Source organism: Oryctolagus cuniculus, chromosome 5, assembly GCF_051225735.1.
Source record: "Oryctolagus cuniculus isolate XC-2025 breed Fujian yellow rabbit chromosome 5, ASM5122573v1, whole genome shotgun sequence".
Classification (NCBI taxonomy): domain Eukaryota; kingdom Metazoa; phylum Chordata; class Mammalia; order Lagomorpha; family Leporidae; genus Oryctolagus; species Oryctolagus cuniculus.
In genome coordinates, this window is record NC_142871.1 from 126,657,939 (window position 1) to 126,680,370 (window position 22,432).

The 22,432-nt window shown below is 61.6% G+C and overlaps 1 protein-coding gene across 4 annotated transcripts in view; it reads right to left on the reverse strand.

Moving 5' to 3' along the window:
- Nucleotides 1-4,880: 4,880 nt before the first annotated feature.
- The window catches only part of TTBK1 (tau tubulin kinase 1), a 37,039-nt gene continuing 19,487 nt past the window's right edge, over nucleotides 4,881-22,432 (reverse strand). For 3 of the 4 annotated variants that reach the window (XM_089333923.1, XM_051854715.3, XM_051854714.3), the window contains 2 exons: nucleotides 8,341-9,920; nucleotides 4,881-7,824 (listed from right to left, as the gene is read on the reverse strand). In XM_089333923.1, the coding sequence (XP_089190049.1) occupies nucleotides 7,425-7,824; nucleotides 8,341-9,920 (1,980 nt within the window). In that variant the 3' untranslated portion in view covers nucleotides 4,881-7,424. Of the gene's footprint in view, nucleotides 7,825-8,340; nucleotides 9,921-19,603; nucleotides 19,874-22,432 lie in introns of all 4 variants that reach the window. The other variant, XM_089333924.1, reaches the window with a different exon arrangement.

The following is a 22,432-nucleotide window of genomic DNA, read 5'->3' on the forward strand; positions in this document are numbered from 1 at the left end:
ACCCAGGGGCTCTTGTCATACACAAATCCCACCTGCCCCCGCCCGCTCTTCCCAGGAGCTCCTGAGAGGACCCCTACGAAGAGTGGGGGCTGCCAAGGTCCCGTCTTATAGAAGTCGCAATGCCTGCGGCCAGCCAGTTCGCTTTGCTCACTCCGTTCCTCTCACTCAGTTTCATTCACGGCCCCCTTGTCAGAAGCGTAACAGAGAGGCCGGCGCTGTAGCGCAGCAGGTTGAGCCTCCACCTGCAACACTGGCAGCCCATATGAGTCCCAGCTGTTCGAGCCCCAGCTGCTCCACTTCTGATCCAGCTCCCTGCTGTGTAGATGCTGGCAGACCACAAATGGTCGGGTTCCCGCCCTGCCCAGTGGAGACCTGGGTGGAGTTCCAACTGTTGACTTTAGCTCAGTCAGTCCCAGCCACTGTGGCCTTTTGGGGAGTAAACTGGCAGATGGAGGGGCTCTCCCTTTCTCTCTGCCACTCTGCCTTCAAATAAATACAACAGATCTTATCTATATGTATATCTGTATTTATATCTATACATATAGATATAAATAGATAGATGGGGCCGGCCAGCATTGTGTGTAGCGGGTCAAGCTGCTGCCTATGGGGCTGGCATCCCATGTGAACGCCAGTTAGCGTCCTGGCTGCTCCACTTCTGATCCAGCTCCCTGATCATGACCCTGGAAAGCAGCAGGAGGTGGCCCAAGTCCTGGGCCCTGACACCTGTGTGGGAGACCCGAATGGAGTTCTTGGTTATTGGCTTCAGCCTGGCCACCGGGGAGTGAAGCAGCATATGGAAAGTCTCTTTCTCGCTCTCTCTTTCTCTCTCTCTCCCTCTCTCTGTAACTCTGCCTCTCAAAGGAATGGGTTAAACTTTAAAAATAAAATAAAATTTCATCGATTCTGGAGACGTTTCCTATAATCAGATTTGCAGAATTAAGGAAAGGCTGCAGCCAGGGTGTTCATTTTGGCATTATTTATGGTCAGGACAAGTTGAAAAAGTCTACTGAAAAACCAGTGTGGAACTGGTTAAGCAGATCATGGGGCATTCCCGCCATGGTGTACTGCGTGCCATGAAATGGAGCACGAGGCTCCTCCCCCACTGGTGGGCCTGGAAAACAGAGTAGTCATCCTGGAAACATTTGGTGATTTCTCAAAATGTTACTCTTGGGGCTGGTGCTGTGGCATAGCGGGTAAAGCAGCCTCCTGCAGTGTCACATCCCATATGGCCTCTGGTTCGAGTCCCGGCTGCTCAACTTCCCATCCAGTTCTCTGCTGTGGCCTGGGAAAGCAGTGTAAGATGGCCCAAGTGCTTGGGCCCCTGTACCCACATGGGAGACCCAAAAGAAGCTCCTGGCTCTTGGTTTTGGATCTGTGCAGCTCTGGCTATTGTGGCCATCTGTGAAGTGAACCAATAGATGAAAGATGACTCTCTCTCTCTCTGTAGCTCTGATTTTCAAATAGATGAATAAATCTTTTTTTTTAAAAAAAGGTTACCCATTTCTGCCATATGTTGCAATAAGCCCACTCCTGGGATAGCTCCAAGAGCAATGAAAACTAACATCCAGACAAAAACTTGCACAGGAATCCTCCCAGCAGCACCGTCCGTAATGGCCTGGACTGGGAGCAGACAGACTTCCTCAGCTGGTGGACAGATGAAGGAAATGCGCTCTATCCGTGCTGTTAATAGAATATTACACTGCAACAGAAAGGAAGGAAGTTGCGATCAGGGCCACGATACGGAAGTGCCTTGAAAACACTGTGCCAAGGTAAAGAAGGCAGTCACACAAGGACCACAAGCTACATGATTTCACCTACAGGAAATGGGGCAAAGGGATCTATAGACAGCACATGCGTGGGGCCAGAGCTGAGTCCCAGTGAGCCAAGCTGCCGCCTGTGACGCTGGCGCCCTCTACAGGAGCACCTGTGCAAGTCTAGGCTGCTCTGCCTCTGATCCTGCTCCCTGCTGATGCACCCACGTGGGAGACCCGGATGGAGTCCTGGCTTTAGCCTGGCCCATCCCCAGCTGTTGCTGCTGTTTTTGGAGTGAACCAGTAGATAGAAGATCTCTCTCTCTCTCTCTCTCTCTCTCTTCATTGTCTTTCAAATCAGTAAATAAATCTTTTTTTAAAAAAATAAAGGAAAGTAGATTAGTGATTGCCTCGGGGTTGGGGGAAATCAGGGTGCCTGCTAATTGGTAGTTTTGGAAGATGAGGAAAAAAAGTTTTTAAATATTTATTTATTTATTTATTTGAGAGGCAGTAACAGAGAGAGAAAGATCTTCTATCCACTGGTTCACTCCCCAGATGGCCTCAACGGCTAGAGCTGGACTGATCCAAAGCCAGGAGCTTCTTCCAGGTCTCCCTTGCAGGTTCAGGAGCCCACACACTTGGGCCGTCTTCTACTGCTTTCTCAGGCCATATCAGGGAGCTGGATAGGAAGAGGGGCAGCTGGGACTCAAACTAGTGCCCATATGGGATGGTGTGCCGCAAGTGGAGACTTAACCTACTACGCCACAGCGCAGGCCCCATAGCTATTATTATTATTATTATTATTTTGACAGGCAGAATGGACAGTGAGAGAGAGACAAAAGTCTTCCTTTTTCTGTTGGTTCACCCCCCCAGTGGCCTCTGCGGCCAGCGCACCACACAGATCTGAAGCCAGGAGCCAGGTGCTTCTCCTGGTCTCCCATGCAGGTGCAGGGCCCAAGCACCTGGGCCATCCTCCACTGCACTCCCGGGCCACAGCAGAGAGCTGGACTGGAAGAGGAGCAACCGGGACAGAATCCGGCGCCCCAACCAGGACTAGAACCTGCTGTGCTGGCGCCGCAGGAGGAGGATTAGCCTATTGAGCCGCGGCGCTGGCCTTATTTCATGTACTTTCTTTTTTTTTTTTTTCTTCTTTTTTTTTTCTTTCTTTCTTTCTTTCTTTCTTTCTTTTTTTTTTTTTTTTTTTTTTTTTTTTTTTTTTTTTTTTTTTTTTACAGGCAGAGTGGACAGTGAGAGAGAGACAGAGAGAAAGGTCTTCCTTTGCTGTTGGTTCACCCTCCAATGGCCGCCGCGGCCAATGCGCTGCAGCCGACGCACCGCGCTGATCCGAAGGCAGGAGCCAGGTGCTTCTCCTGGTCTCCCATGGGGTGCAGGGCCCAAGCACTTGGGCCATCCTCCACTGCCTTCCCTGGCCACAGCAGAGAGCTGGCCTGGAAGAGGAGCAACCGGGACAGAATCCAGCGCCCTGACCGGGACTAGAACCCAGTGTGCCGGCGCTACTAGGTGGAGGATTAGCCTATTGAGCCGCGGCGCCGGCCTTATTTCATGTACTTTCAACATTTGCCTTTTTTTTTTTTTTAAGATTTTATTTATTTATTTGAGAGGTTGAGTTACAGACAGTGAGAGGGAGAGACAGAGAGAAAGGTCTTCCTTCCATTGGTTCACTCCCCAGATGGCCACAACAGCTGGAGCTGTGCCAATCCGAAGGCAGGAGCCAGCAGCTTCTTCCAGGTCTCCCATGCAAGTGAAGGGGCCCAAGGACTTGGGCCATCTTCCACTGCTTTCCAAGCCATAGCAGAGAGCTGGATCAAAGAGGAGCAGCCGGGACTCGAACCGGCCTCCATATGGGATGCTTAGCCTACTATGCAACAGCGCTGGCCCCAGAATTTGTCTTTTTACTACCAGGGTGTCCAGCTTTCAGTTAGAGGGAAGGTGAGTGCATACGGGGGCCACATCAAAGGCTGGTGCGCCGGGTGGGGGGGAGGGCACTCCAGGAGGACATGTCAGAGTGGCCTTCTCGGCAGGAGAGCAGGACTTCGGAGTCTGGACTTTCCAACCCCGCTCCCAGGGTGGCCCAGGGCCTGGCCTGAGCAGAAATTGTTTATGTATTGACCAAGTGAAGGATTCACTCCTAGTGATCCTGGAGTTCAAAATGCAAAAGGAACAGACAGCACCGCAGCACACCAAGGCCTCCTGGTCAGCCAGCACCTCCCCACCCCCTCCTGCAGGGGCCAGACCCAGAGCTGACTCAGACAAGCCCGCCTTCCCACACAGAGCTGTGCCTGGAGCTTCGCACCTGCAGAGCAGCCCACAAGCCCATACAGGCAGCCACCTCCTTCCTGTCAGTCTCACCCCAGGGGTGGCGGGCCAGGCTCCCCGCACCGGCTCTAGGTGGTGGGCATTCAGATGCTTTCTGAACTCCTGCATGTGTAGATCTGAGCTGTTAGCTCTGTAGGTCCACGGTCTCCTAGCCAAACCCTTGGGCTCAGATTCACACACACACAAGGACACTTCAGAAAGTTCGCAGGGAAGGAGGGGATGTGTGGACCACATGCCTGGGTTGGAGTCGCCGCTCTGCTTCCGATCCTGCTTCCTACTCATGTGCACTCTGGGAGGCAGCAGGTGACGGCTCAAGTACCTGGGTCCCAGCCGCCCCTTTGTGGGAGACCCGGAATGAGTTCTGGGCTCCTGGCTGTGGCCTGGCCCAACCCTGGCTGTAGCATTTGGCACTCGGGGAGTAAACCAGTGGATGGAACAATGTGTCTCTCTGCCTTTCAAATAAATAACTAAGTACATTTTTTAAAAAGTATGTGCAGAAATGGAATTTTAAAATGTCCATTTTGGCACAAAAATTGTGAAGTTGTATATATGTGGAATTTTCAAAAAAGATCATGGAAAATGCATACCAAGGCAAAACTACGCCTCCCTCCCAGCGGCCCCCTGGCGGGGCTGAGAGTGCAGCCATCAGAGGACTCAACACAGGGCAGTCCTCCTCCACCTGTGTCACCCTCAGCAAGTCACCTGTGTCCGTCTCTCCTCTCCTGCCCACCGCAGCCCTTCTCTGCCCCGCCCCTCCAAAGGAAGAAGAGTCCAGGCCGGCAGGGAGGAAGGTCCACAGGCTTTTAATGATGTGATGGCTACTTCCCTTCCAAGACCCGATCTAATCACGAAGGCGGCTTCCAGGGGTGGGGGTGGGGGTGGACAGGCGCGGGATGGGCAGAGGCCATGCAGTGACTGGGCGGGTTGGGGGAGGGCTGTTACATTCTGTTTGGCATGTAAACATTCTGCAGTGGCTTCCCCCGCCCCCTCCCCCGCTGGTCCCCGGAGCTGAGAAGACTGAGCAAGCCAGCCCCCCACCCCACCCCCACCCCCGCTGCGAAGAGCTGGGAAGGGGGAGCCCCTTGCCGGGGGTGGGGGACACAGCTCCTCTCCAGCACCCCCTTCGTGCATGGTGGAGCTGGGGCAAGGGAGGCTTGGTGGGGGTGCGCGGCCCCTGCGTCTGAGCCAGTGACATAGGCGGTGTGATGGGGGAGAGCTGGGCAGTACACGAGGCGTGTGTGTGTGTGTGTGTGTGTGTGTGTGCGCGCGCGCACGTGGGGGTGCCACTCAGAGAGGAGGGGCTCAGGACCTGGAGGTGCACGAGGAGGACAAGGTTGCAGCTGGAGGTGGCGCTGGGAGGGATGTGTCCTCTGCCCTGGGTCATCCTGGGGAGAGGAGCAGAGTCTGCCCCCTTAGCCGCTTCGCCCAACACACACTGTACCCCTGCCCCTCTCCCCTCCCCTCCCTGGTGACATTCAATGACTCAGAGGCCTGAGGTCGGTTGGGAGACCCTGGGGAGTTCCGGAATCCCAAGGACAGACTGGGTTTTGCATCTCTGCCAGCTCCGGTGCTGGGTGAGGCTGGAGGGGAGGTGGGTCGGGAGCTCTCTCAGACCCTCCTCTTCCTCCCAGCTGCAACCCCGGCCGTTGTAGGTCCTGGGGCAGAGATGAGGCTGGCGGCCCTACATTCACGGTTCGGTTGGTGGCAAGGAGCAGGCCCAGGGCCTGGGCGCCAGGGGCCATGCCTGGTCCCCGCCTGGCATGAGCTGATTGTCATTCAGAGGAGCTCCAGGGGAGACGAGTGGTCCCCCTCTGCCCCCTCTGCTGGACCCAGAGGGCAGTAGCGGGCCTTGGGAGGGCCTCGGGTTGACAAGGAGGGCTGTGGCCAGAGAGGTTTCCTGAGTGTTCCGCGTCAGCGTGGGCCGGGCCCCTGAGCTGCTCCGCAGCTGCCCAAGCCTGCTGATCTCCGTGAGGGGCGCAGCCGGCACCACCAGCCTGTTCCCCGGCTCGTCTCTGCAGGCATCCTCTGGGTGGCAAGCGGGGACCTGTCCTCCTCTTCCTCTGGGTGTCGTGGCTGCTCTCTGTGGCTCAGGAAAGGACACAGGGGCCAGAGGCTGAGGGTGGAGGAGGCCTGTCCCACTGAGACAGGGCCGGCTGTCCCTTCTGCAGCCAGTGCGCCGCTTGCCCCAGATGTCGGCAGTTGGGGCCTCTGATGAGGTGCAGTGCGCTCTACGGGAGCCAGGACCCGAGCGGAGGCACCACATCCACTCACGGGGCTGCACAGCCGCATGGGCTGGGGTTAGGGCAAGAGGGGCCGGGGGCTTGGGCTGGGCACCATCACACTGCACACAATCTGCTGTTGGTCGGTCTGTCTGCTCCTGCTCCGTGTGCCCACCACGGGACAGGACCGAGGGGAGGACCCAGGCAGAACCCAGTCCCAGACTCTTCAAAGGGCCACCGCAGAGAGAATGACAACCAGCCACTCCCCACCCGCACTGAACTCAGGCGAGAGAGAACTGGGCTGAAACTGCGTGCGCAGGATCGAGGTTAGATGGCAGGAAGGACTTCCTGATGGTGAAGGGCCCTGCGCACTAGATCTGGGGACCAAGGGCGGGAGTGAAACCTTTCTGAAAGACCTGGTCCAACTCCCCACTGCGCAGGAAGGCAGCCCGAGGCCCCAGCTCCTGGTGCAAGGAAGCACGCTCTCTCCCCCTACCACCCTTCCCTCAATAATCACCTGCCCACGACCTCCCACCGCGTGCCGAGGATGGAGCTGGCTGCGGGGCAGGTCAGAGCTGCCCCCTGACACCTGAGTAGGCCCGTGGCCCCGGCCCCACCTCCCCAGAGAGCCCCACCACCACCACCAGGGACCGCGGGGACCCAGAGTTGGAGCCTCTGCTTCCGCGGTTGGAAGCTGCTTTTCTGGGAAGAGGGGGCTTTGGCTGGAAGAGGGTGCGGGGGGTGGGGTGGGGCTAAGGTGCCGCGGCGGGTGTAAGCAGAGGTCCCGGGAAAGTGGGGGGCGTGGAGAGCAGCGAGGCCTGGTGGGTGCAGCGGCGTCCGCGGTGCGAAGTGAGCCTTCCCCGGGGCGGGACGGAGGGAGCCGGCTGAGCCTACCCGGCCCGAGGGGCGGCCGGAGGGGCGGAGGGCGCGGCGAGGCCGGGAGGCGGCCCCTCCCCACGGCGCGGCTGCGCGCGCGCGCGTCCTCGCGGAGCGGGCGGGAAGCGGGGGCCGCGGGTGGCGCACGTTGGGCGCGTAAGGCTGTGCTGGGAGCGCTTCCAGTGTGGCCGGCTGCGGGTGGGGACCGGGGCGAGGGGGCCGCCGAGGGTCGCGGGCGTCATTATCTGGCCCCGGCCCGGCCCTCCGCCACCCCCGCCCGGCCTTTGGTTGTTGCGCGCTGAGTCTGCAGTTTCCCTCTGGGTCCCTTCTTGGGGCCCCCCGGGGAGGGGGTGCTGTCAGGCTGGGCTCGGGCCTGCAGGATGCCCCGGGTCGGGGCGACCCCGGGCCGGGCCTGGTGCGAGGGGGAAGGGCTCTCTTTGCGGGACAGGGACTGGCTCCGAGGGGACGCGCTGGGGTGGCGCGGGGCGGAGGCGGGAAGGCCGGGGCTGCGGGGAGCTGAGGGCCTGGCGCCGGCCTGGGCTCTTCCTGGGCCGGGGCTGCGGCCGCCGCCGCTGGCGGGGTGCTGTTTGGGGCGGATGTCAGCAGTAGCGGTCGACCCTGGGGGCTTCTGCAGCTGGAGCCTGCTTGAGGCGGGGGGGGGGGGGGTGCGGGGGGCGGGAAGCAGGAGGAAAAAAGAGGCCAGAGAAACACAAAGGACAGACATCTTCAGAATCCCCCTGGGACCTGGGCCTCAAGCCCCCCCACCCTCAGAGCGGCCGGGACAAAGGAGACGGGGCACAGATGGGTAAACTGAGGCCTGGTGCCCCACCCCCAAGGCAGGACCTCCTGGGGCAGCCCTCTCCCAGGCTGAAGAGGCTGGACGAGCCTGTTCCAGGCTTGCTTTGAGGATTTTATGCTTTGGCTTGGGAGGACTCATGGCATCCCAGAGGCCATGTGGGGACCCCACTTCCGCAAGCCTGGTGTCCCCAGTGCCCTCTCCCCACCCCCAGCCCCCACATGCTAATGGTAGCAGCCCCTGGAGCCCAGTGACAGGACTAGGACCTGAGTCACGTGGGAGAGAGCAGAGTTGGGCCTTGTGGTCTGGTGGAAGCCTCTGGTCACCCCTGCCCACCCTGGGGGCGGCCATGGTTTCTCACCTGCTGGTGATGGCTGTGTCAGACGCTGGGGCCGCGCTGTGGGGTCTGCTGGGGGTCTGCTGGGCTGTGGCGGGCACGGGCATGCGGATGTTGATGGGGCGGGGAATCCGGCTCCGGGTGGCAGCTGCCCGCCCGGCCTTCCTGGGCAGGGCGGCAGTGGGCTCCGAGGCCGGCGTGTCCTCCTCGGAGCCCGTACCCGAGAGCGTCTCGGAGGCACGGCGCTGCTCCTCGCTGGAGGAGGACGAGGCCCCCGAGGCCAGCCGCAGCAGCAGGTGGCCCTGCCTCTTCTCCATCACCAGCCGCGCCAGGTCCTGCTGCGGCCGGGCCCTCTTGCTCCACCGCTCTTTGGCCGACAGCGAGCCCGAGGGCTCCGAGCCCGTGTCCTCTTCAGACAGCAGGACAGGGATTCGGCTCCTGGGGCGAGGGCCCGGCACGGCGTGGCGGCTGGGAGAGACGGTGGCCACTCTCTCCGGGCCTGGCTCCAGCGGGGACACGGGAGCTGGCCCTTCGACAGGGGCCGGGCCGTTGGGCAGTGAGTCTGTGGCCACCTCTGAGCGGGTTTCCCCAGGGGGGCCAGACAGGAGGCAGCTCTGCACCTCGGCCCCGTGCAGCCCTGGCCCGGCGATGCCATTCTCCAGGGGCACTGGGGGCCCCTCCTCCAGAGCGCCCCCACCCGCAGGCACCTCCACACCCAGCTCCCCCCCAGCGCTGAACTCCTCGGGCCGAGAGCTCTGTCCGCCAGAGCACATGACGTTGAGGTGGGTTTTCTCTGCAATGTGTACGAAAGTCCTCTCGACTTTGGTGAAGGGTGAGGAGGTGACTGCCACACCCCCTGCCCCTACAGTCACCGTCCCAGCCCCAGGCCCTGCCCCGGGCCCAGGGGGCTTGGCCTCAGACTTGAGGACAGAGGACAGAGTGCCCGGCTCAGACACGTCCAGCTGGCTGCCGGTGGGCAGGGGCCGCTCGTGCTGAGGCGTGAGGGCAGCCAGGGTGCCCAGGTCAGGGTCCGGGGCCAGCTCGGCTGTGACGGGCGACTTCTTCAAGTCACCAGGGGAGACAAGCACCAGCGTTTTGGAGCCCTCCTCTGGCTCCAGGTCCCCGTCAGCCATGGAGGCCCGGCCTCTGGACTCCCTCTGATCGTCGGCCAGCAGCGTGGACGGGGCACCCTCCTGGCTGCGGTCCGTGCTCCTCTCGCTGCCTTCGCTGCTGGAGCCACTGCGCGGCCCCAGCTCCTCCCCCAGGCCCACCGCCTCTTCCTCCTCCTCTTCCTCTTCCTCCTCCTCTTCCTCCTCCTCCTCCTCTTCCTCTTCCTCCTCCTCCTCCTCTTCTTCCTCTTCTTCCTCTTCCTCCTCCTCCTCCTCTTCCTCTTCCTCCTCCCCATTGGCCTGAGGCTGAACAGGGGCCAGCGGGACCTGGGGGGCGGTGAGCAGCATGTGCGAGAAGCCCACCCTCCGGACCCTGTTGAGCAACCGTGCCCGTTCTCGGTAGTCGGAGAGGTCTCTCTTGAAATCCTGGTAGGGCAGGCTCAGAGGCACAGCTCGGGGGAGGCCGTTCACCTCGAACGCGGACGCCACGAACACCTGCAAGGGCACACACACAGGGACCGCTGAGACCACCCACGCTCTGGGGCCTGAGAAGACCCCCGCCACTCCCACAGCTGGGAGCCCACACGGCTCCGGAGTGCCTCGGGCCTAGTGTTCAGACAACCCCTGATGCACCACGGTGGCCACCCCAAGGTCCCAGGCCAGGACTCGGGAGGCTTCTCTGTCTCCCTGCTCTCTCCCGTTAAGCTTCTCCTCCCCTCACCGTGTGTATCCTGAGCCCAGAGTCAGCCAAGAGCAGGACACGGAAACTGGGAGCCCGCGCGGCCCCCATCGAGGTTGGCCGAGAGAGGGGTGGCCAGTGTCCTGCGGTGGGCTGGCCCACAGGTGGCCCGCCCTTGCTGGCACCTCCCAAGGCACCATGGTAGGGCTGTCCTGCATCCTCTGGATGTGCAGGCTGGGCCCCTGCAACTCCAACACCCTTCCTTCCTGCCCAGCGGCCACCTGCCAGCCAGGAAGCTGTCCAGCCCCACACGCATTACTTAACTTTAAGCCTTCCTCCTTGACAATGCGATGGCCACACCCATTCTTGCTTTTCCCGACACCCCCTCCCCTCCTGTCACCTCCTCCCTTAGCCTCCTTCACCTGGCCGGACCACCTGACCAGGGCCTCAGGTGCTGAATCCCCTTCACCGTCTTGGTCCCTTCTCCGGCTCTGCCCTATTCGATCCACAAACACCCCTAGGCACCCACAATGCATGGCCCATCGGGCGGAGGGGACCACGTGCCTCGGCGGGATGGGGCCAACCGTGTCTAGCACTTTGTTAGCCTTTGGGGACACCCTGGAACCTCCACCCTCGCCCATGCTCTCCACCAAGCATTCCAGGGCTACTAAGCGGTTCCCACATTTATCACGGATCTCACTGTTGGCCAGGGCTGCCTGGGGTCTCCCTCATCCCCACTGCTCACATGATAAATTCCTACGCTTCCTGCAAGACAAGCTGCTCTTTGCCAAATTCTGCTTCTCCACCTGGTTCTCTCTTCTGTGAACAGAACCCCTAGAGTGCTTTTTCATTCGCTTGTCTTTTGTTCTTTCACTCACTCAAGCAAGAAGTAGTCCTTGCACGCTGTTATCCTGGCTACAATGTGATTGGCTAGGAATTTGGAGAGTGCTGAACCAGACGGACAGGTCCTTGTCTCTGAGGGAGTGCAGTGGAGCCAGGCATGCCCCACCGAGGCCAGGATCACGAGTGAGCGAGGAGGGGCCTGCACGTGGCTCCCGCCACCCTCACCTCCTACTCCCTGCTTGCTCACCCTGGCTTGCAGATCATCGGCCGCCACCTCCCCACCCATCCACCCAAACCACAGAAAAGCCTGGATGCCACTCCAGGGGGCCACAGGGTAGGGGACAGGGAGGGGCTCCACGGACTCAGGCTGGCCAGGGCAAGGCAAGACTAGCTCATCAGAGCCCAGGGGAGGACCTGGTGGGGATGGCCATGAGGCAGGCAGGCAGGCCCTCGGCGGATCCCAGCTGCCCTGTTGGAACCGTGCAGGGAATTCCTTAGACCTCTGTCCCTCTGCATCCAGGTGGGCGTCCCCTTTTCCTATGCCGTCCATTCATTGAGGTTCATCTGCTCCTGCCTGTAGCAGACTCTAGGCAGGGCCAAAGTGTGTACCAGGCCTTGCCGAGTCCAGCTACTAAGGCTAAAGGCTGGAGACAGTGGCTGGGCAGAGAAAGAACTGTGAGCCCTGGGTGAGTGGGGACCAGGGAGCAGGTGCAGACAGAGGGCACCTCTCCTGTCCACCTCAGCACTCACCTCCCCAGCACGGGGCACATCTCTCACGGGGCAGGACTGCCTCTGACAGCACCAGGTCACCTTCCCTCTGGAGAACCTCTACCTGGCTCCCCTGTCTGCCTCCCCACACCTTGAGCATTCCTGCCAGAACCAGCCAGACCCTAGATCCCTGTCCCACAGTGCCCGCTGTGGATGATGGGACCCTCTCCCCCGCCGTCTCAAAGCCCTCCACCCCTAGCGCCCAGAGAGAGAGAGAATGGGAGCTGAGCTCCTAGTCGTGAGAACAGAATGAGAAGCAAGGCCTGGGGAGAGGCACAGCCTTGGCCCCTGGCCCTGGGCTGCCCGGTTTCCTCACCAGCCCCCCATGCTGTGTTCCCTTGTGGGCAACCTCAGACCCTTCGGGAGGGCTCTGTCCTCAGGGGCACTGCGACCCCCACACCAGCCTTGGCAGGCTGGGCTTTCAAAGTCCCTCTGCCCCCTCCCACCTGGGTCTGAGTCCAGGAGAGGCAAGGGGGAGGAGTTCCCCCCGCTTCAGACCGCAGCCTGAGCCTTACCCTGCGTCTCTTGGCTGCCCAGTGGCTGCCCAGTGGGTCGTCCACCCACCCACCCATTGGATCAGTCGTCAGTAGCCCTGCATGCTTCCCTCCGAGGTCTGAGAGTACACCGTGGCCCAGCGCCACCTCTGAGGCTCACCGGGTGCCAGCAGGGGGCTGCGGTGGCCTGGTCAAGCTCCCAACCGTGCGCACCTTTTATGTTCCCAGCAGCAGCTGGGGTGCTTCTTGAAAGGGCAGAGCCCTGGCTCTCATCTCCCAGCTCCCAGAAACCTGGCCGCTTTAAAGCTCCCTCATTATAAAGACAAAGCGGAGGGCGATAGCCCCAGGGATTTAAACGGGAGTGTGCAAAAGGCAGAAGCAAAAGGGCTGCAGCACAGGGGGAGCAGAGTGCCCAGCGCTGTGCCCACCCCCACCCCTCCCCCTCCACTGAGCCCAGGCCAGAGGCAGAAGTGAAGGGAGGGGACAGAGCAGACTCTGACTGTCCCCCGCTGCTACCAACACTGGGCTCTCAGCCTTGGGACCAGGTTGCTCCATGTCCGCAGCCCGGGTGCCCACACAGGGTACACACACCAACTCTTGTCTGGACCCTGGCCAAGCCTAGACACAGGGCACTGCGCAGCCACCCACAGTCCCAAGGTCGGAGAGGGAGGCTGAGAGACAAAAGCTGGAGGGTGGGGCCTGGCACTGCCCCTCCCTCACGGGCGGGCAGGAGCTCTGTGCCTCCCCAGCAGTGCCCCTCCTCCTCCTCCTCCCCCTCCCCTTCCCTCAGAAACTGCCTGGTGCACTCGTCCCCGGCCTCACCCCCAGCCACGTGCTCACTCACTACCTACGCGGGCTGTGGGGCTGTGGACTGGAGCCTCCATCAGCGCTTCTGCCCCCAGCGCACTTGCCCGCGCCGTTACCTGTCTTGGTCTGCCTGGTCTCCAGGCTCACACATCTCTGCTTCTCAGCCCACACCGGGGAGGGCACTGCCTGCTGCTGCCCTGGGTCCTCGCAGCCCTCACACGTCACCCCAGAATCCCAGTGTTCCTGACTATCCACGGCCGCAAGCCCCAGGGCAGGGCTCAGATGGCGGGGAGCAGGTCTTCTAACCGCCCCTGCGTGGGGTTGGGTAGGGGTTGACCGCCTGCCCTTCTTTTCCCCTATACTTCCTTTAGGCCCGAAGGGAAAAGTCCTCCCACTTTGGCAGAGCCTGTGTGGTGGGCCGGGGGCACACAAAGCCCTCCCTTCCCCCTTTCTGCTGACTGAGACGTTGCTACAATTCCTTCCTTCTTCACCTGCCACTCACTCTTCCTCTGCCTTCACCCCGCTATGCATCCCTGGGCCCTGCACAGCCCAGGAGTTGGCTCACAGCCTGTAACCTGGGCTTTCCTCCCCTCTCAAACTCCGGCTTCCAGAGCCTGACTCCATAGAAAGAGATCCCCCACCCCTAACTCTCCACTCCCCGTCACAGGCAATCTGGAATTGGGTCCCAGAGACCCCAGTGCACACTTGGAGGTCTTCCCCCACAAAGTCCAAGCAGGCCCAAACCTCCTGGGGTCTGGCGGAGCTGATCTGTTCACCTGAAATGCCACTCCCCTCCAGCCCGGAGTCAGCAGCAGGCTGGCCCCTGCCCTCCGTCCAGCCAGGCCACCACGCAGCGCAGCTCGGGTTGGGGAGGGTGAAAGAAAGCAGGCAGAGGCACGCATTCCTGGAAGGCGTCTTTAATCAGGATTTGGTAGTACACAAGCTCTCCGGATTGTCTGCATTAACATACAGGGACTTAAAAAGGCACAAGATCCCTGGCACAGCGACGCGTGACGGCGGGGCGCCCCGCCCCTGCCCGAGCGCGGCCGTGTGCGCGCGGGTGCGTGTCCGTGTCCCACCCCCGTGGCGGCGCCGCGCGTGTGCGTGTCGGTTTCAAGTGTTGGATTTGTACAGTACTCGCAGTCTAGGGGCGGGGGGCTCAGTGCATGCTCTTCTACCCATCCCGGGGCCCCCATCGCCGCTATGTACACTAAGGAGGACGCACCCCGGAGAAAGAGAGAGACAGAGAGAGAGAGAGAGAGGAAGAAACGAAAAGCGTCCCATCTTCCTGTGTGTGGTTTTGAGTTTTCCGTGCATGCTGAGGCTGGCGGGGTCGGGGGATAGTGCAAGCATATGATACAGTATTATTGCAGTACAAAAGGGGCGCGGGGGTCCACGGCGGCAGGGGCGGCTCAGGAATACACCGGGAGGGTCCCCCTTCCCCTCCCTAGCGCTCCCCCACTTCGGTTAGGGAGAAAACACCAGGGTCTCTGGAGGGAGGGGCTCAGCCGGGCCGCGTTCGAGGGGCAGGGGCCAGCCCCTCTCCTCGTTCAATACTGCCGACTCTGAGGGCCCGGAGCCCAGCCCCCCACCCCCGCCGCGGAAACCCCTCCCAGTGGGGGGCAGAGGTCGACGGAGCAAGTGCAAAGGAAGCAGATGTTGGTCCCTGAGTTTTATTTTCGGGGGTGGGGGTGGGAGGAGAGAGTTGGGAGTAAGGGCATGTTTGGGGACCCCCAGGGCCCTTAGTGATGGAGCGGGACGGGGACGCAGACGGGCGCGGGCTAAAAGGGGGTGTTGGGTGGCTCTGAGACCCGGGCTCAAAGCCTCGCTCCCCCTCCGCTCTGGGCTCTTTGGCATCCAATTGCAAGGCCAATTATGGGGGGGGGCAGCCCCGTGGGCGGCGAGGTAACAGGAACCAGGGTACTGGAGTGGGGCCTGCGAGCCTGGAGCGTCCGCCGGCTGCCCCACCCCGCGGCCCCATCCGCACCCTGGCCCTGGAAGCACTGCAGGTCCCGCCCCCCACCCGGGGGCCAGGGACCCCGTCCAGGGGGCCAGCGACTGCGAGGCCGGAGCCCGCAGGCGGGAAAGCAAACGAAAGGGAGCGCGAAGCGGGGAGGCGGGGGCGACCCGGGCTGGGTCCTCTAGCAGCAGGCGCCTGCGCCGCCGAGCAGCTCCTTACATGGACGGGACGTACGTACATTCGTGGGGGCGCTGGAGGTGGCGGCAGGGGGCCCGCTAGAGTTGTACACCTGCGAGGGGCCGCGGGCTGCCCCGCTGGCTGTCCGGAGAGCGGATGAGGTGTGCGTGCGTGTGAGGGCCGGTGGGTGGGAGCCCAGTGGCGGGCCAAGTCGCGGACGCAGCAAAGGCGGCGTCAGGCTCAGGAGCCTACTGGCTGCGGACCGCACTGGGCAGTGGTAGGGGGTAGGGGTTTGGGGCTATCTAGGGGGTGTGGCCCTCAGGCCGGGCCTCTCCCTTGGGGAGAAGACTGCGGTTAGTGCGCCAAGACGGACTACGGGACTACTGGAGTGGGGCTGGTTCCTGCCCTTTGGCAAGGGAGTGTCCCACTCCCGCATGGAGTTGGGGGGTGCGGTGGGTGTTCAGGCCGTGCTCAGAGGTCTCCCCTTCCCTCTCCAGGTACCAACTAATCCAAGGGCCGCAGAGGATACAGTGCTTGCTGTGTCCCCACAGCTGGAGGCGCCTCTAACGGTCAGTGCGAATCAGAGCCCCCTCCCCACCCCACACACACTTCATGAGATCCGCCGACATGGCTCTTTCTGCCACCCACCACCACTGCCTGAGCACACAGCACCTGGGCAAGGCAGAGGAGACAGGCAGCGTGGCTCGGAGCTGCCACGACCCTCCCACCCACTGGGCAGTGCGATCTCACCCCCCCCCCCGCACCCCCCCACAAAATTGCTAACCGCAAAGGGAGACGCTCAGGTTCAGGATATCAGTGGCCCGGATGAGAGTGCCGAGTGGCTATTGCTGTGACCCAAGCTGCCTTGGGTGTAAGTGGGAAGTCTACCAGTTAGTTACAGAGAATAACAGAGCCATTTTCACCACCCCGGGGGGTCTCAGGACGAAGCCTCTCCTAGCTACCAGGAGGACCCCACTCACCATGCAAGAGTTCACGCAGGCATGCACACGCACACACACACATACGCACACACACAGAGAGCACATACCACCCATTCCCGCTGGCTGAGAGCTGCCTCTTCGAAGAAGCCCACCTGGGTTGAGACACTGCCCCCCTTGGAGAGCTACAGCCCTGGGCAGAGTGGGTTGTGGAGGGGCCTCAGGCTCACAGAGCTCGCAAAATGAGTTTGGGTCACCTCTGCCTGCAAACTGGTTTTGTTTGGCTCACATGGTAATCTTTCTTTAAAAAAATTTTTAATTAGATGCCAAAATTAAAAATTAGGAGATTTTGCATAAAAACTGGAAGATAGTGGCAACCATCAATGGAGCTGAGGATGGGGGTGAAATTCCCCTGTTGGCCACAGTCCCCAACCTGCCAGGTCCCCGAAGCCGCTTGGCTCCTGTTGATGTGTGAGTTGGTGACACCGGCAGGTGCTCAGCGATTTCGCTATCTGCCCTGTGTGGGTGAGCCTGACCCCCGGAACACCCCCCCCCCCCAGCACCACCACAGTCACGGGTTCCAGCACCTGCTTTCTTCCTCTAACCCTCGCTCCACCCACCTAACCCTGGAGCTGTCATGGGCTGCGTGGGCTACGTGCGGTGAGAGGTTGCTCGTCTGCAGAGACAGAGTAGTCATTTCAACCGACCCACGGGGCTCCCAGCGGCCGCCATGGCACGGCAGTATTTCTAAGTGACATATTCTGATTAGTCGGTTAATGCACGTAATACTGGGCTTTCCCTCACAGGCCGTCGTGAGGCTGAAATGAGTTAATAGGTGTAAAGTGCATGGATCACGGCCTGGCACGTAAGAGGCACTATGTACCAGTGTCTGTGAAATAAAACAAAAAGTGAATCACTGCAAGCCGCCACCACGTGCAAACTGTGGCGGTAAAGCACAAAAAACGGTTTTCAAAATGCAACAAGAGGTGCAGGCTCTTGGTGGGGCTGGCCTTGGGGAGGCAGGGGGCTGTGCACCGTCTCCACACAGGGTGATGCTCCTTGCAAGATTCTGGCCCCATCTTTGGGGAAATCCTTCTGATACCATCCCTCTCTAGCCTGGGGGACAGAGCCACAGGAACTCGACCCACACACGTGGCCCCAAAAGCCAGAGCCACCCTAAAGGCATACTGATGCTTCCAAGGCCGCCTCCCATTAGCTCAGCGCTTTATGGCTTACAGAACGCGCTCTCCTCCAGCGCAGAGGATGTGCAAAAGGGTGCGGCCCACAGGTACTGCAGGTCACGCCCTGTCCCTTGGGTGCCACTGCCGGGCCCCTTCAGAAGGCTTGGCGACTTGTGTGTCCTACAAGGCTGACCCCAGCGCCACCACCTGGACAAGTCACAAGGCACTTTGGGATCTGACACCACAGATGGCCCTGTGCTCAGGCTCAGGGAGCGAACCCTCTGGAAGAGAGTGCGGGACAATGGAGGGCTTGGTCTCGTCTAACCTCAGATGGGAGGGGCTCTGCCCCCATGGCTCACAGGAGCAGGTGTGGCCAGGGCACCGCCTCTACCTGGGGAGCACTGGGAGGGGGCCAGAGGGGAGAGGGGGCAGTGCCGGGCGGAGAGGAGCGGGGCCACTGTCCGCCCCCACTCCCTCTCCCGTGTGCTTTGTTTCCCGTCCCTACTGGAAGGGTCCACTCGGACCGTTCTTCTGCCTTCTGCCTGGGCAGGGTGTGGTGGATGCGAGGCAGCCCGGAGAGCCATGGAGGCTTGTGTTTGGGGAGCATGGAAAGTGAGCAATCGGGGTGGGACACAAGCGTTAGCATAGGAGTCTGCCTTGGAGAAGAAACTTTTGGTCCAGGCATCCTCAAAAGAAAAAGGAAAAAGCTTTTGCACAAAGAAGCGGTGTGGCATGGGGAGCAGCTTGTGCGGACAAGCAGGCCCACGGTGAGAGCCACCCGCCAGGAGAGTCTGGCTCCTGGGCCCCACCCAGACCCTTACAGCACCCCCATGCTGGGACAGGGACCTGGAGCCCTCTGCTCTAGCCCGGGACACCTGGGGAGTTGACAGGAGCTGGAACTGGAAGGAAGCAGAGGAGGGAGGAGCCGGGTGAGGGCAGATACACAAGAAACTACCAAGGACTGCACACACTTGTTCCTGGCTCTCTAACACACACGCACACACACACACATACGTACACACACATGCACAGGGCTGTAGCACTGTGCTTCAGTAGGCACCGGTCACAGCGGGGTCTTACACAAATGGCACTCTGAAATTGTGCAGTGCACAACCTGAGTATCCATCCATCCATGGTAGCCCTGTCATGGGCACCAGTCCATGCACTCAAGCACCCGAGACAGAGAGACACATTCTCACTGAACCAAATGCTCTGCAAATCTTCATCCCTCCTTCCTTCCTTATAGAGGCACTGCCTTTTCTGGCACCCCCTTCACCACTGCCCTCCTCCCCACAGGGAGCGGAAGTGCTAGCTGGCATGGGCAGGTCCCCATGGTGACAAGCTGGGAGCTGAGAGTGAGCAGGAATCTGGTGTGCGGCCCCTCCCCCGGCGCCAGCACCCTGGCTGACTTGCCTGCTCTCTGCTCTGGCTCCACTGCTGCCCCTGGGGGCCTGCTGGCTGGGCTGAGCACCCTGCGAGGGCAGGGGTGGCCGCCTAGGTCGGAGACTGTAGGGCCTGCCCCATCCTTAACAACCACTCTCTCCGCCACTGCTTCCAGACTGGGTCCCTCACCGCCTGCTCTGGGGGCCAGGGGCCGGGCACCTCCACCCGCCCTCGGCTCAGTGGGTGATGGCCCATGATCTTGGGGTTGAGCCCCAGACCTCCTAGGGTAAGATATGGGAGGGACTCTGTCCCCTCTCCCTCCCCCACCATGACAGCCTGAAGGAGGCTCACGCATGCGCACACCCACACCCCCCACACACATACACACACACACACACCGAGGACAGACACTCCACCACTGGCCAGGCCTCCAGCCAGTGCACGAGGCCACATGCCCTGGCTCGCACCAGTTACACCCATGCACACCAAGGGCCGCCCCTCCAGGGTGGATGGGGCCCTGCCAGGCCCAGAGCCCACAGATCCAGCAGAACCAACCCCATGCCAGCGCGCCCCACCCACTGCGCCTCCTCGCCCCTACGCCGGCATGGCGGCTTCCTCTGGATTCTGGACACGGTGGGGTGGGGGGCGGGGGGCTGCAGCCCAGCATCCCCAGAAGTGCACCACCAGCCCAGCCCTCCTTGCACCATTGGGCCGGCACCTAGCAAAGGGCTGCGGTGGGGCGGGCGGGGGTTACAGTACCTTGGGCCGACGTGCGGGGGCGGGCGGGGGCCTGTATTGCGTGACGGGGGCGGGCGGGGTGTGAGTGTGCAGTTATTGCGTCCTGGGAAGGACCCCGTGGTCTCTTGCCTGCTGCCCGCCCCCCCGCCCTGCCCCCTCCAGGAGGGGGGGCGGCCCCGCCTAGGTCTTGTGGGTGAAGCGCGCCCACACCTGCTGCAGCTGGGACCGCGAGATGCGGAGCACCGAGGGCACGAGTCTGTGGTTGCCGGCGGCCAGGGGCGCGTGGCGCCGGTGGGGCGCGCGCACCGGGCTGCTCTCGGCCGAGCGGCTGCGCTGAATGAGGGAACCGGAGGAGCCGCCGCCGCCGGGGTGTGGGTAATGCTCCGTCTCCAGCGTGGAGGAGGAGAACACGGAGGACGCCAGTCGTCGCAGGGGGCTGTACCGCGGGAGGGAGTGCCCCGAGAGTCTGTCCTCCTCCAACTGAAAGAGACCAAGAGAGTGGAGGGAAAAGAGGCGTCAGGCACAGACTGGACAGCTCCGTCTCGGGGGCCACCCACCGCGCACAGCCCCTGCGGCGCCAGCGTCCCGCCGAGGTCCTGCCACGGACCCTGGGCGCCGCTGCGGCGCCCCTCCCCCTCCTCCTCCTCCTCCTGGGCACTTCTCACACCGTGGTCTCCTTGAGGAGACCTTGGCCACTCACCTCCTCAGGGAAGCCTTCCCGGCTTACTCCCACCTCAGGCTCACTCTGGGCTACAGGACACCCGCCCCCACCCCAGGAAGGCGACTCTGCCACCGCACAGTCGCCAAGTGTGGGCAGCTGGGTGCCGCCTGTCTCTCCAGGTAGGCACCAGGCTCCTCTTGAGGCCGCCGGACACTCCCTGCATACTCTGGCCATGGCAGCCGCCCCATCACAAGAAGTGTCAGGGTCTCGGTGACCACGGTCAGACTCTGGAGCCTGACTCTTGCTTGAATCCCAGCTCCACCACTTGCTGCCTGGAGAACTCAAGTGCCTGCCTCCCTGCCTCGGTCTTTTGTTCTGTAAAATGGGGTCATGACATTGCAGTGCCAGGAGGCGAAGAGCGCTGGGGACAGTGCCTGCGGGGGAGAGGCAACGCTGCGCTGCTGTGAGCTGTTTTAGCAGCCTGTGCATTACTCTTCCAAAAGGGGGAGGGTGGGACTAAGTCACTTATCCAAAGTGGCTCTCCTATGGCAGGGCTGGGTGTCACGAGACCTTCTGCATGCTGACCTCTGGGTCAGGGGCCAGGTGCATAGTGTGGCAGTGAGGACCGACGGGACCAGCTCCGGAGGGACCTGGGATGCTCAGCTCCAGCGTTTCGTGCTGATGTCACACGGCGGGCACAAAGGACTGGGCACAGGGCCTCCAGGGGAGTGCGGGGAGAGAACGTTCTGACCTTCTAACATTCCCACCTTGCTTTCCCTTTCCACTTGGTTTTGGCCAAGTCTAGAAGCATGCCTAGCAGTCTGCTCTGCACCGAGGGCCAGGGGTCTGGGGCCGCCTGGAGAGACAGAGGCATCCAGAGCTGCCCAGAGCCCCGGCTCACAGCACACGTGGGAGGCCAGAGTTTGATGCCTCAGCCAGAGTCTGGTCAGCAGCCGGGGGCGACTCCAGGCTGGCACTAAACCCCTTCAGGCGGGCAGGCGCCACTTGCGGTCACCCCCTTGTCCTCAAGCCCACCCCTGCTCCCCCCGTGGGCTCCCAGCTCCCAGCTGGCCTAGAGCAGACAGCCAGTACCACAGCCTTGTCTCCCCGCTGCAGCCGTCTTGGCTGGACAGGCGGGACTGTGAATGAAGCCTTAGTCATCTTTGTCCCCAGCCCCTAGCACGCTGTCCAGCACGTGGCAGGGAGATGGTCCGGTGGCAGCCAGGCCAATGGCTGTGGCCCAGGGACTGCTGACCTGCTGTGCTGTCAGCCAGGGACACCTGCGCAGGATGGCCAACAGCCCTCCCCCGAACGGCACGCCCTCGCCTGCCCACCCCTCTGCCCCGGCTTTCTCAGCCACTTCTAATTTGCACCTTAGGTCCCCTGGAGAAGAAAGCAGCTGTGTGTAGGGGAGACACTTTGAAGTGTCACACCATGCACATGCAAGAACAGATGCTCAAACGCCAGGCCTGCTCCCCGAGGTGGAGGTGACAGAATGGCAGGTGCCTGCGTTTAATGACTGCCGCCGCAAGGAAGTTCACACATCAGACACGGAGCAGACTGAGCCAGGTCTGGGAGGGATTCCTCGCAAAAGGGAAGCGAGGGGATGCCCTTCCAGCCTTCCCATCAATCCCACAAACAGAATGCAGTGCGCAGCCGGGTCTCGGAGCTCCCACCTCCACCCAGGCTGCTCTTGGTTCTGCCTTCGGGCCAGTCCCAAAAAAGGCAGGGGGAAATATGCCAGTCCACCTCGCCCTCCTTCTCCCCTGCCCTTGAGGAAGGAAGGGCTCTGCTTCAGCTGCTGTCTTGAAACGCCCAGCGGAACGCGGCACGCCCCACATGTTCCCCTGCACGGCGCACGCATGCCGACACGCCCAGGGTCATCCCTGCTGACACAGGCCAGCCAGCAGGTATGCCGGGGCATCTGCATGAGCTCCCGGCTCCCACTGACCCTGCACAAGCCATCTTCTCCTGGTAAACACACAGGCCTTGGACTGAGAGTTCCAGACCCTGGAACCAGCTGCCTGGGTTCAAGTCCCGGCTCTACCACTAAGCAGCCAGCTGGGCTCCCTGGGCTGGAAACTGAGCCTCTCTGAGTCTTTGTTCTTCACCTTCTACATCAGGACTGCCTGGGGATCACAGTGCTGTGAGGAACACACACAGAGAATATGAGCGTGCTTAGGAAAGTGGTATGGGCCAAAGGCCGGAAGGGCTAGCTCTGAGACTGCTGCCATTAGGATTATAACTCTCTCGTTATCACTCTTCCAGAGTGAGCGTCCTAGGCTTCTGTGGTTCCCTGCACACGTGCACTCCCACTGCACACCAGATGGACGCAGTGACGGTGCACCTGTATGCAGGTGCCTCGTCCGCGCACATGG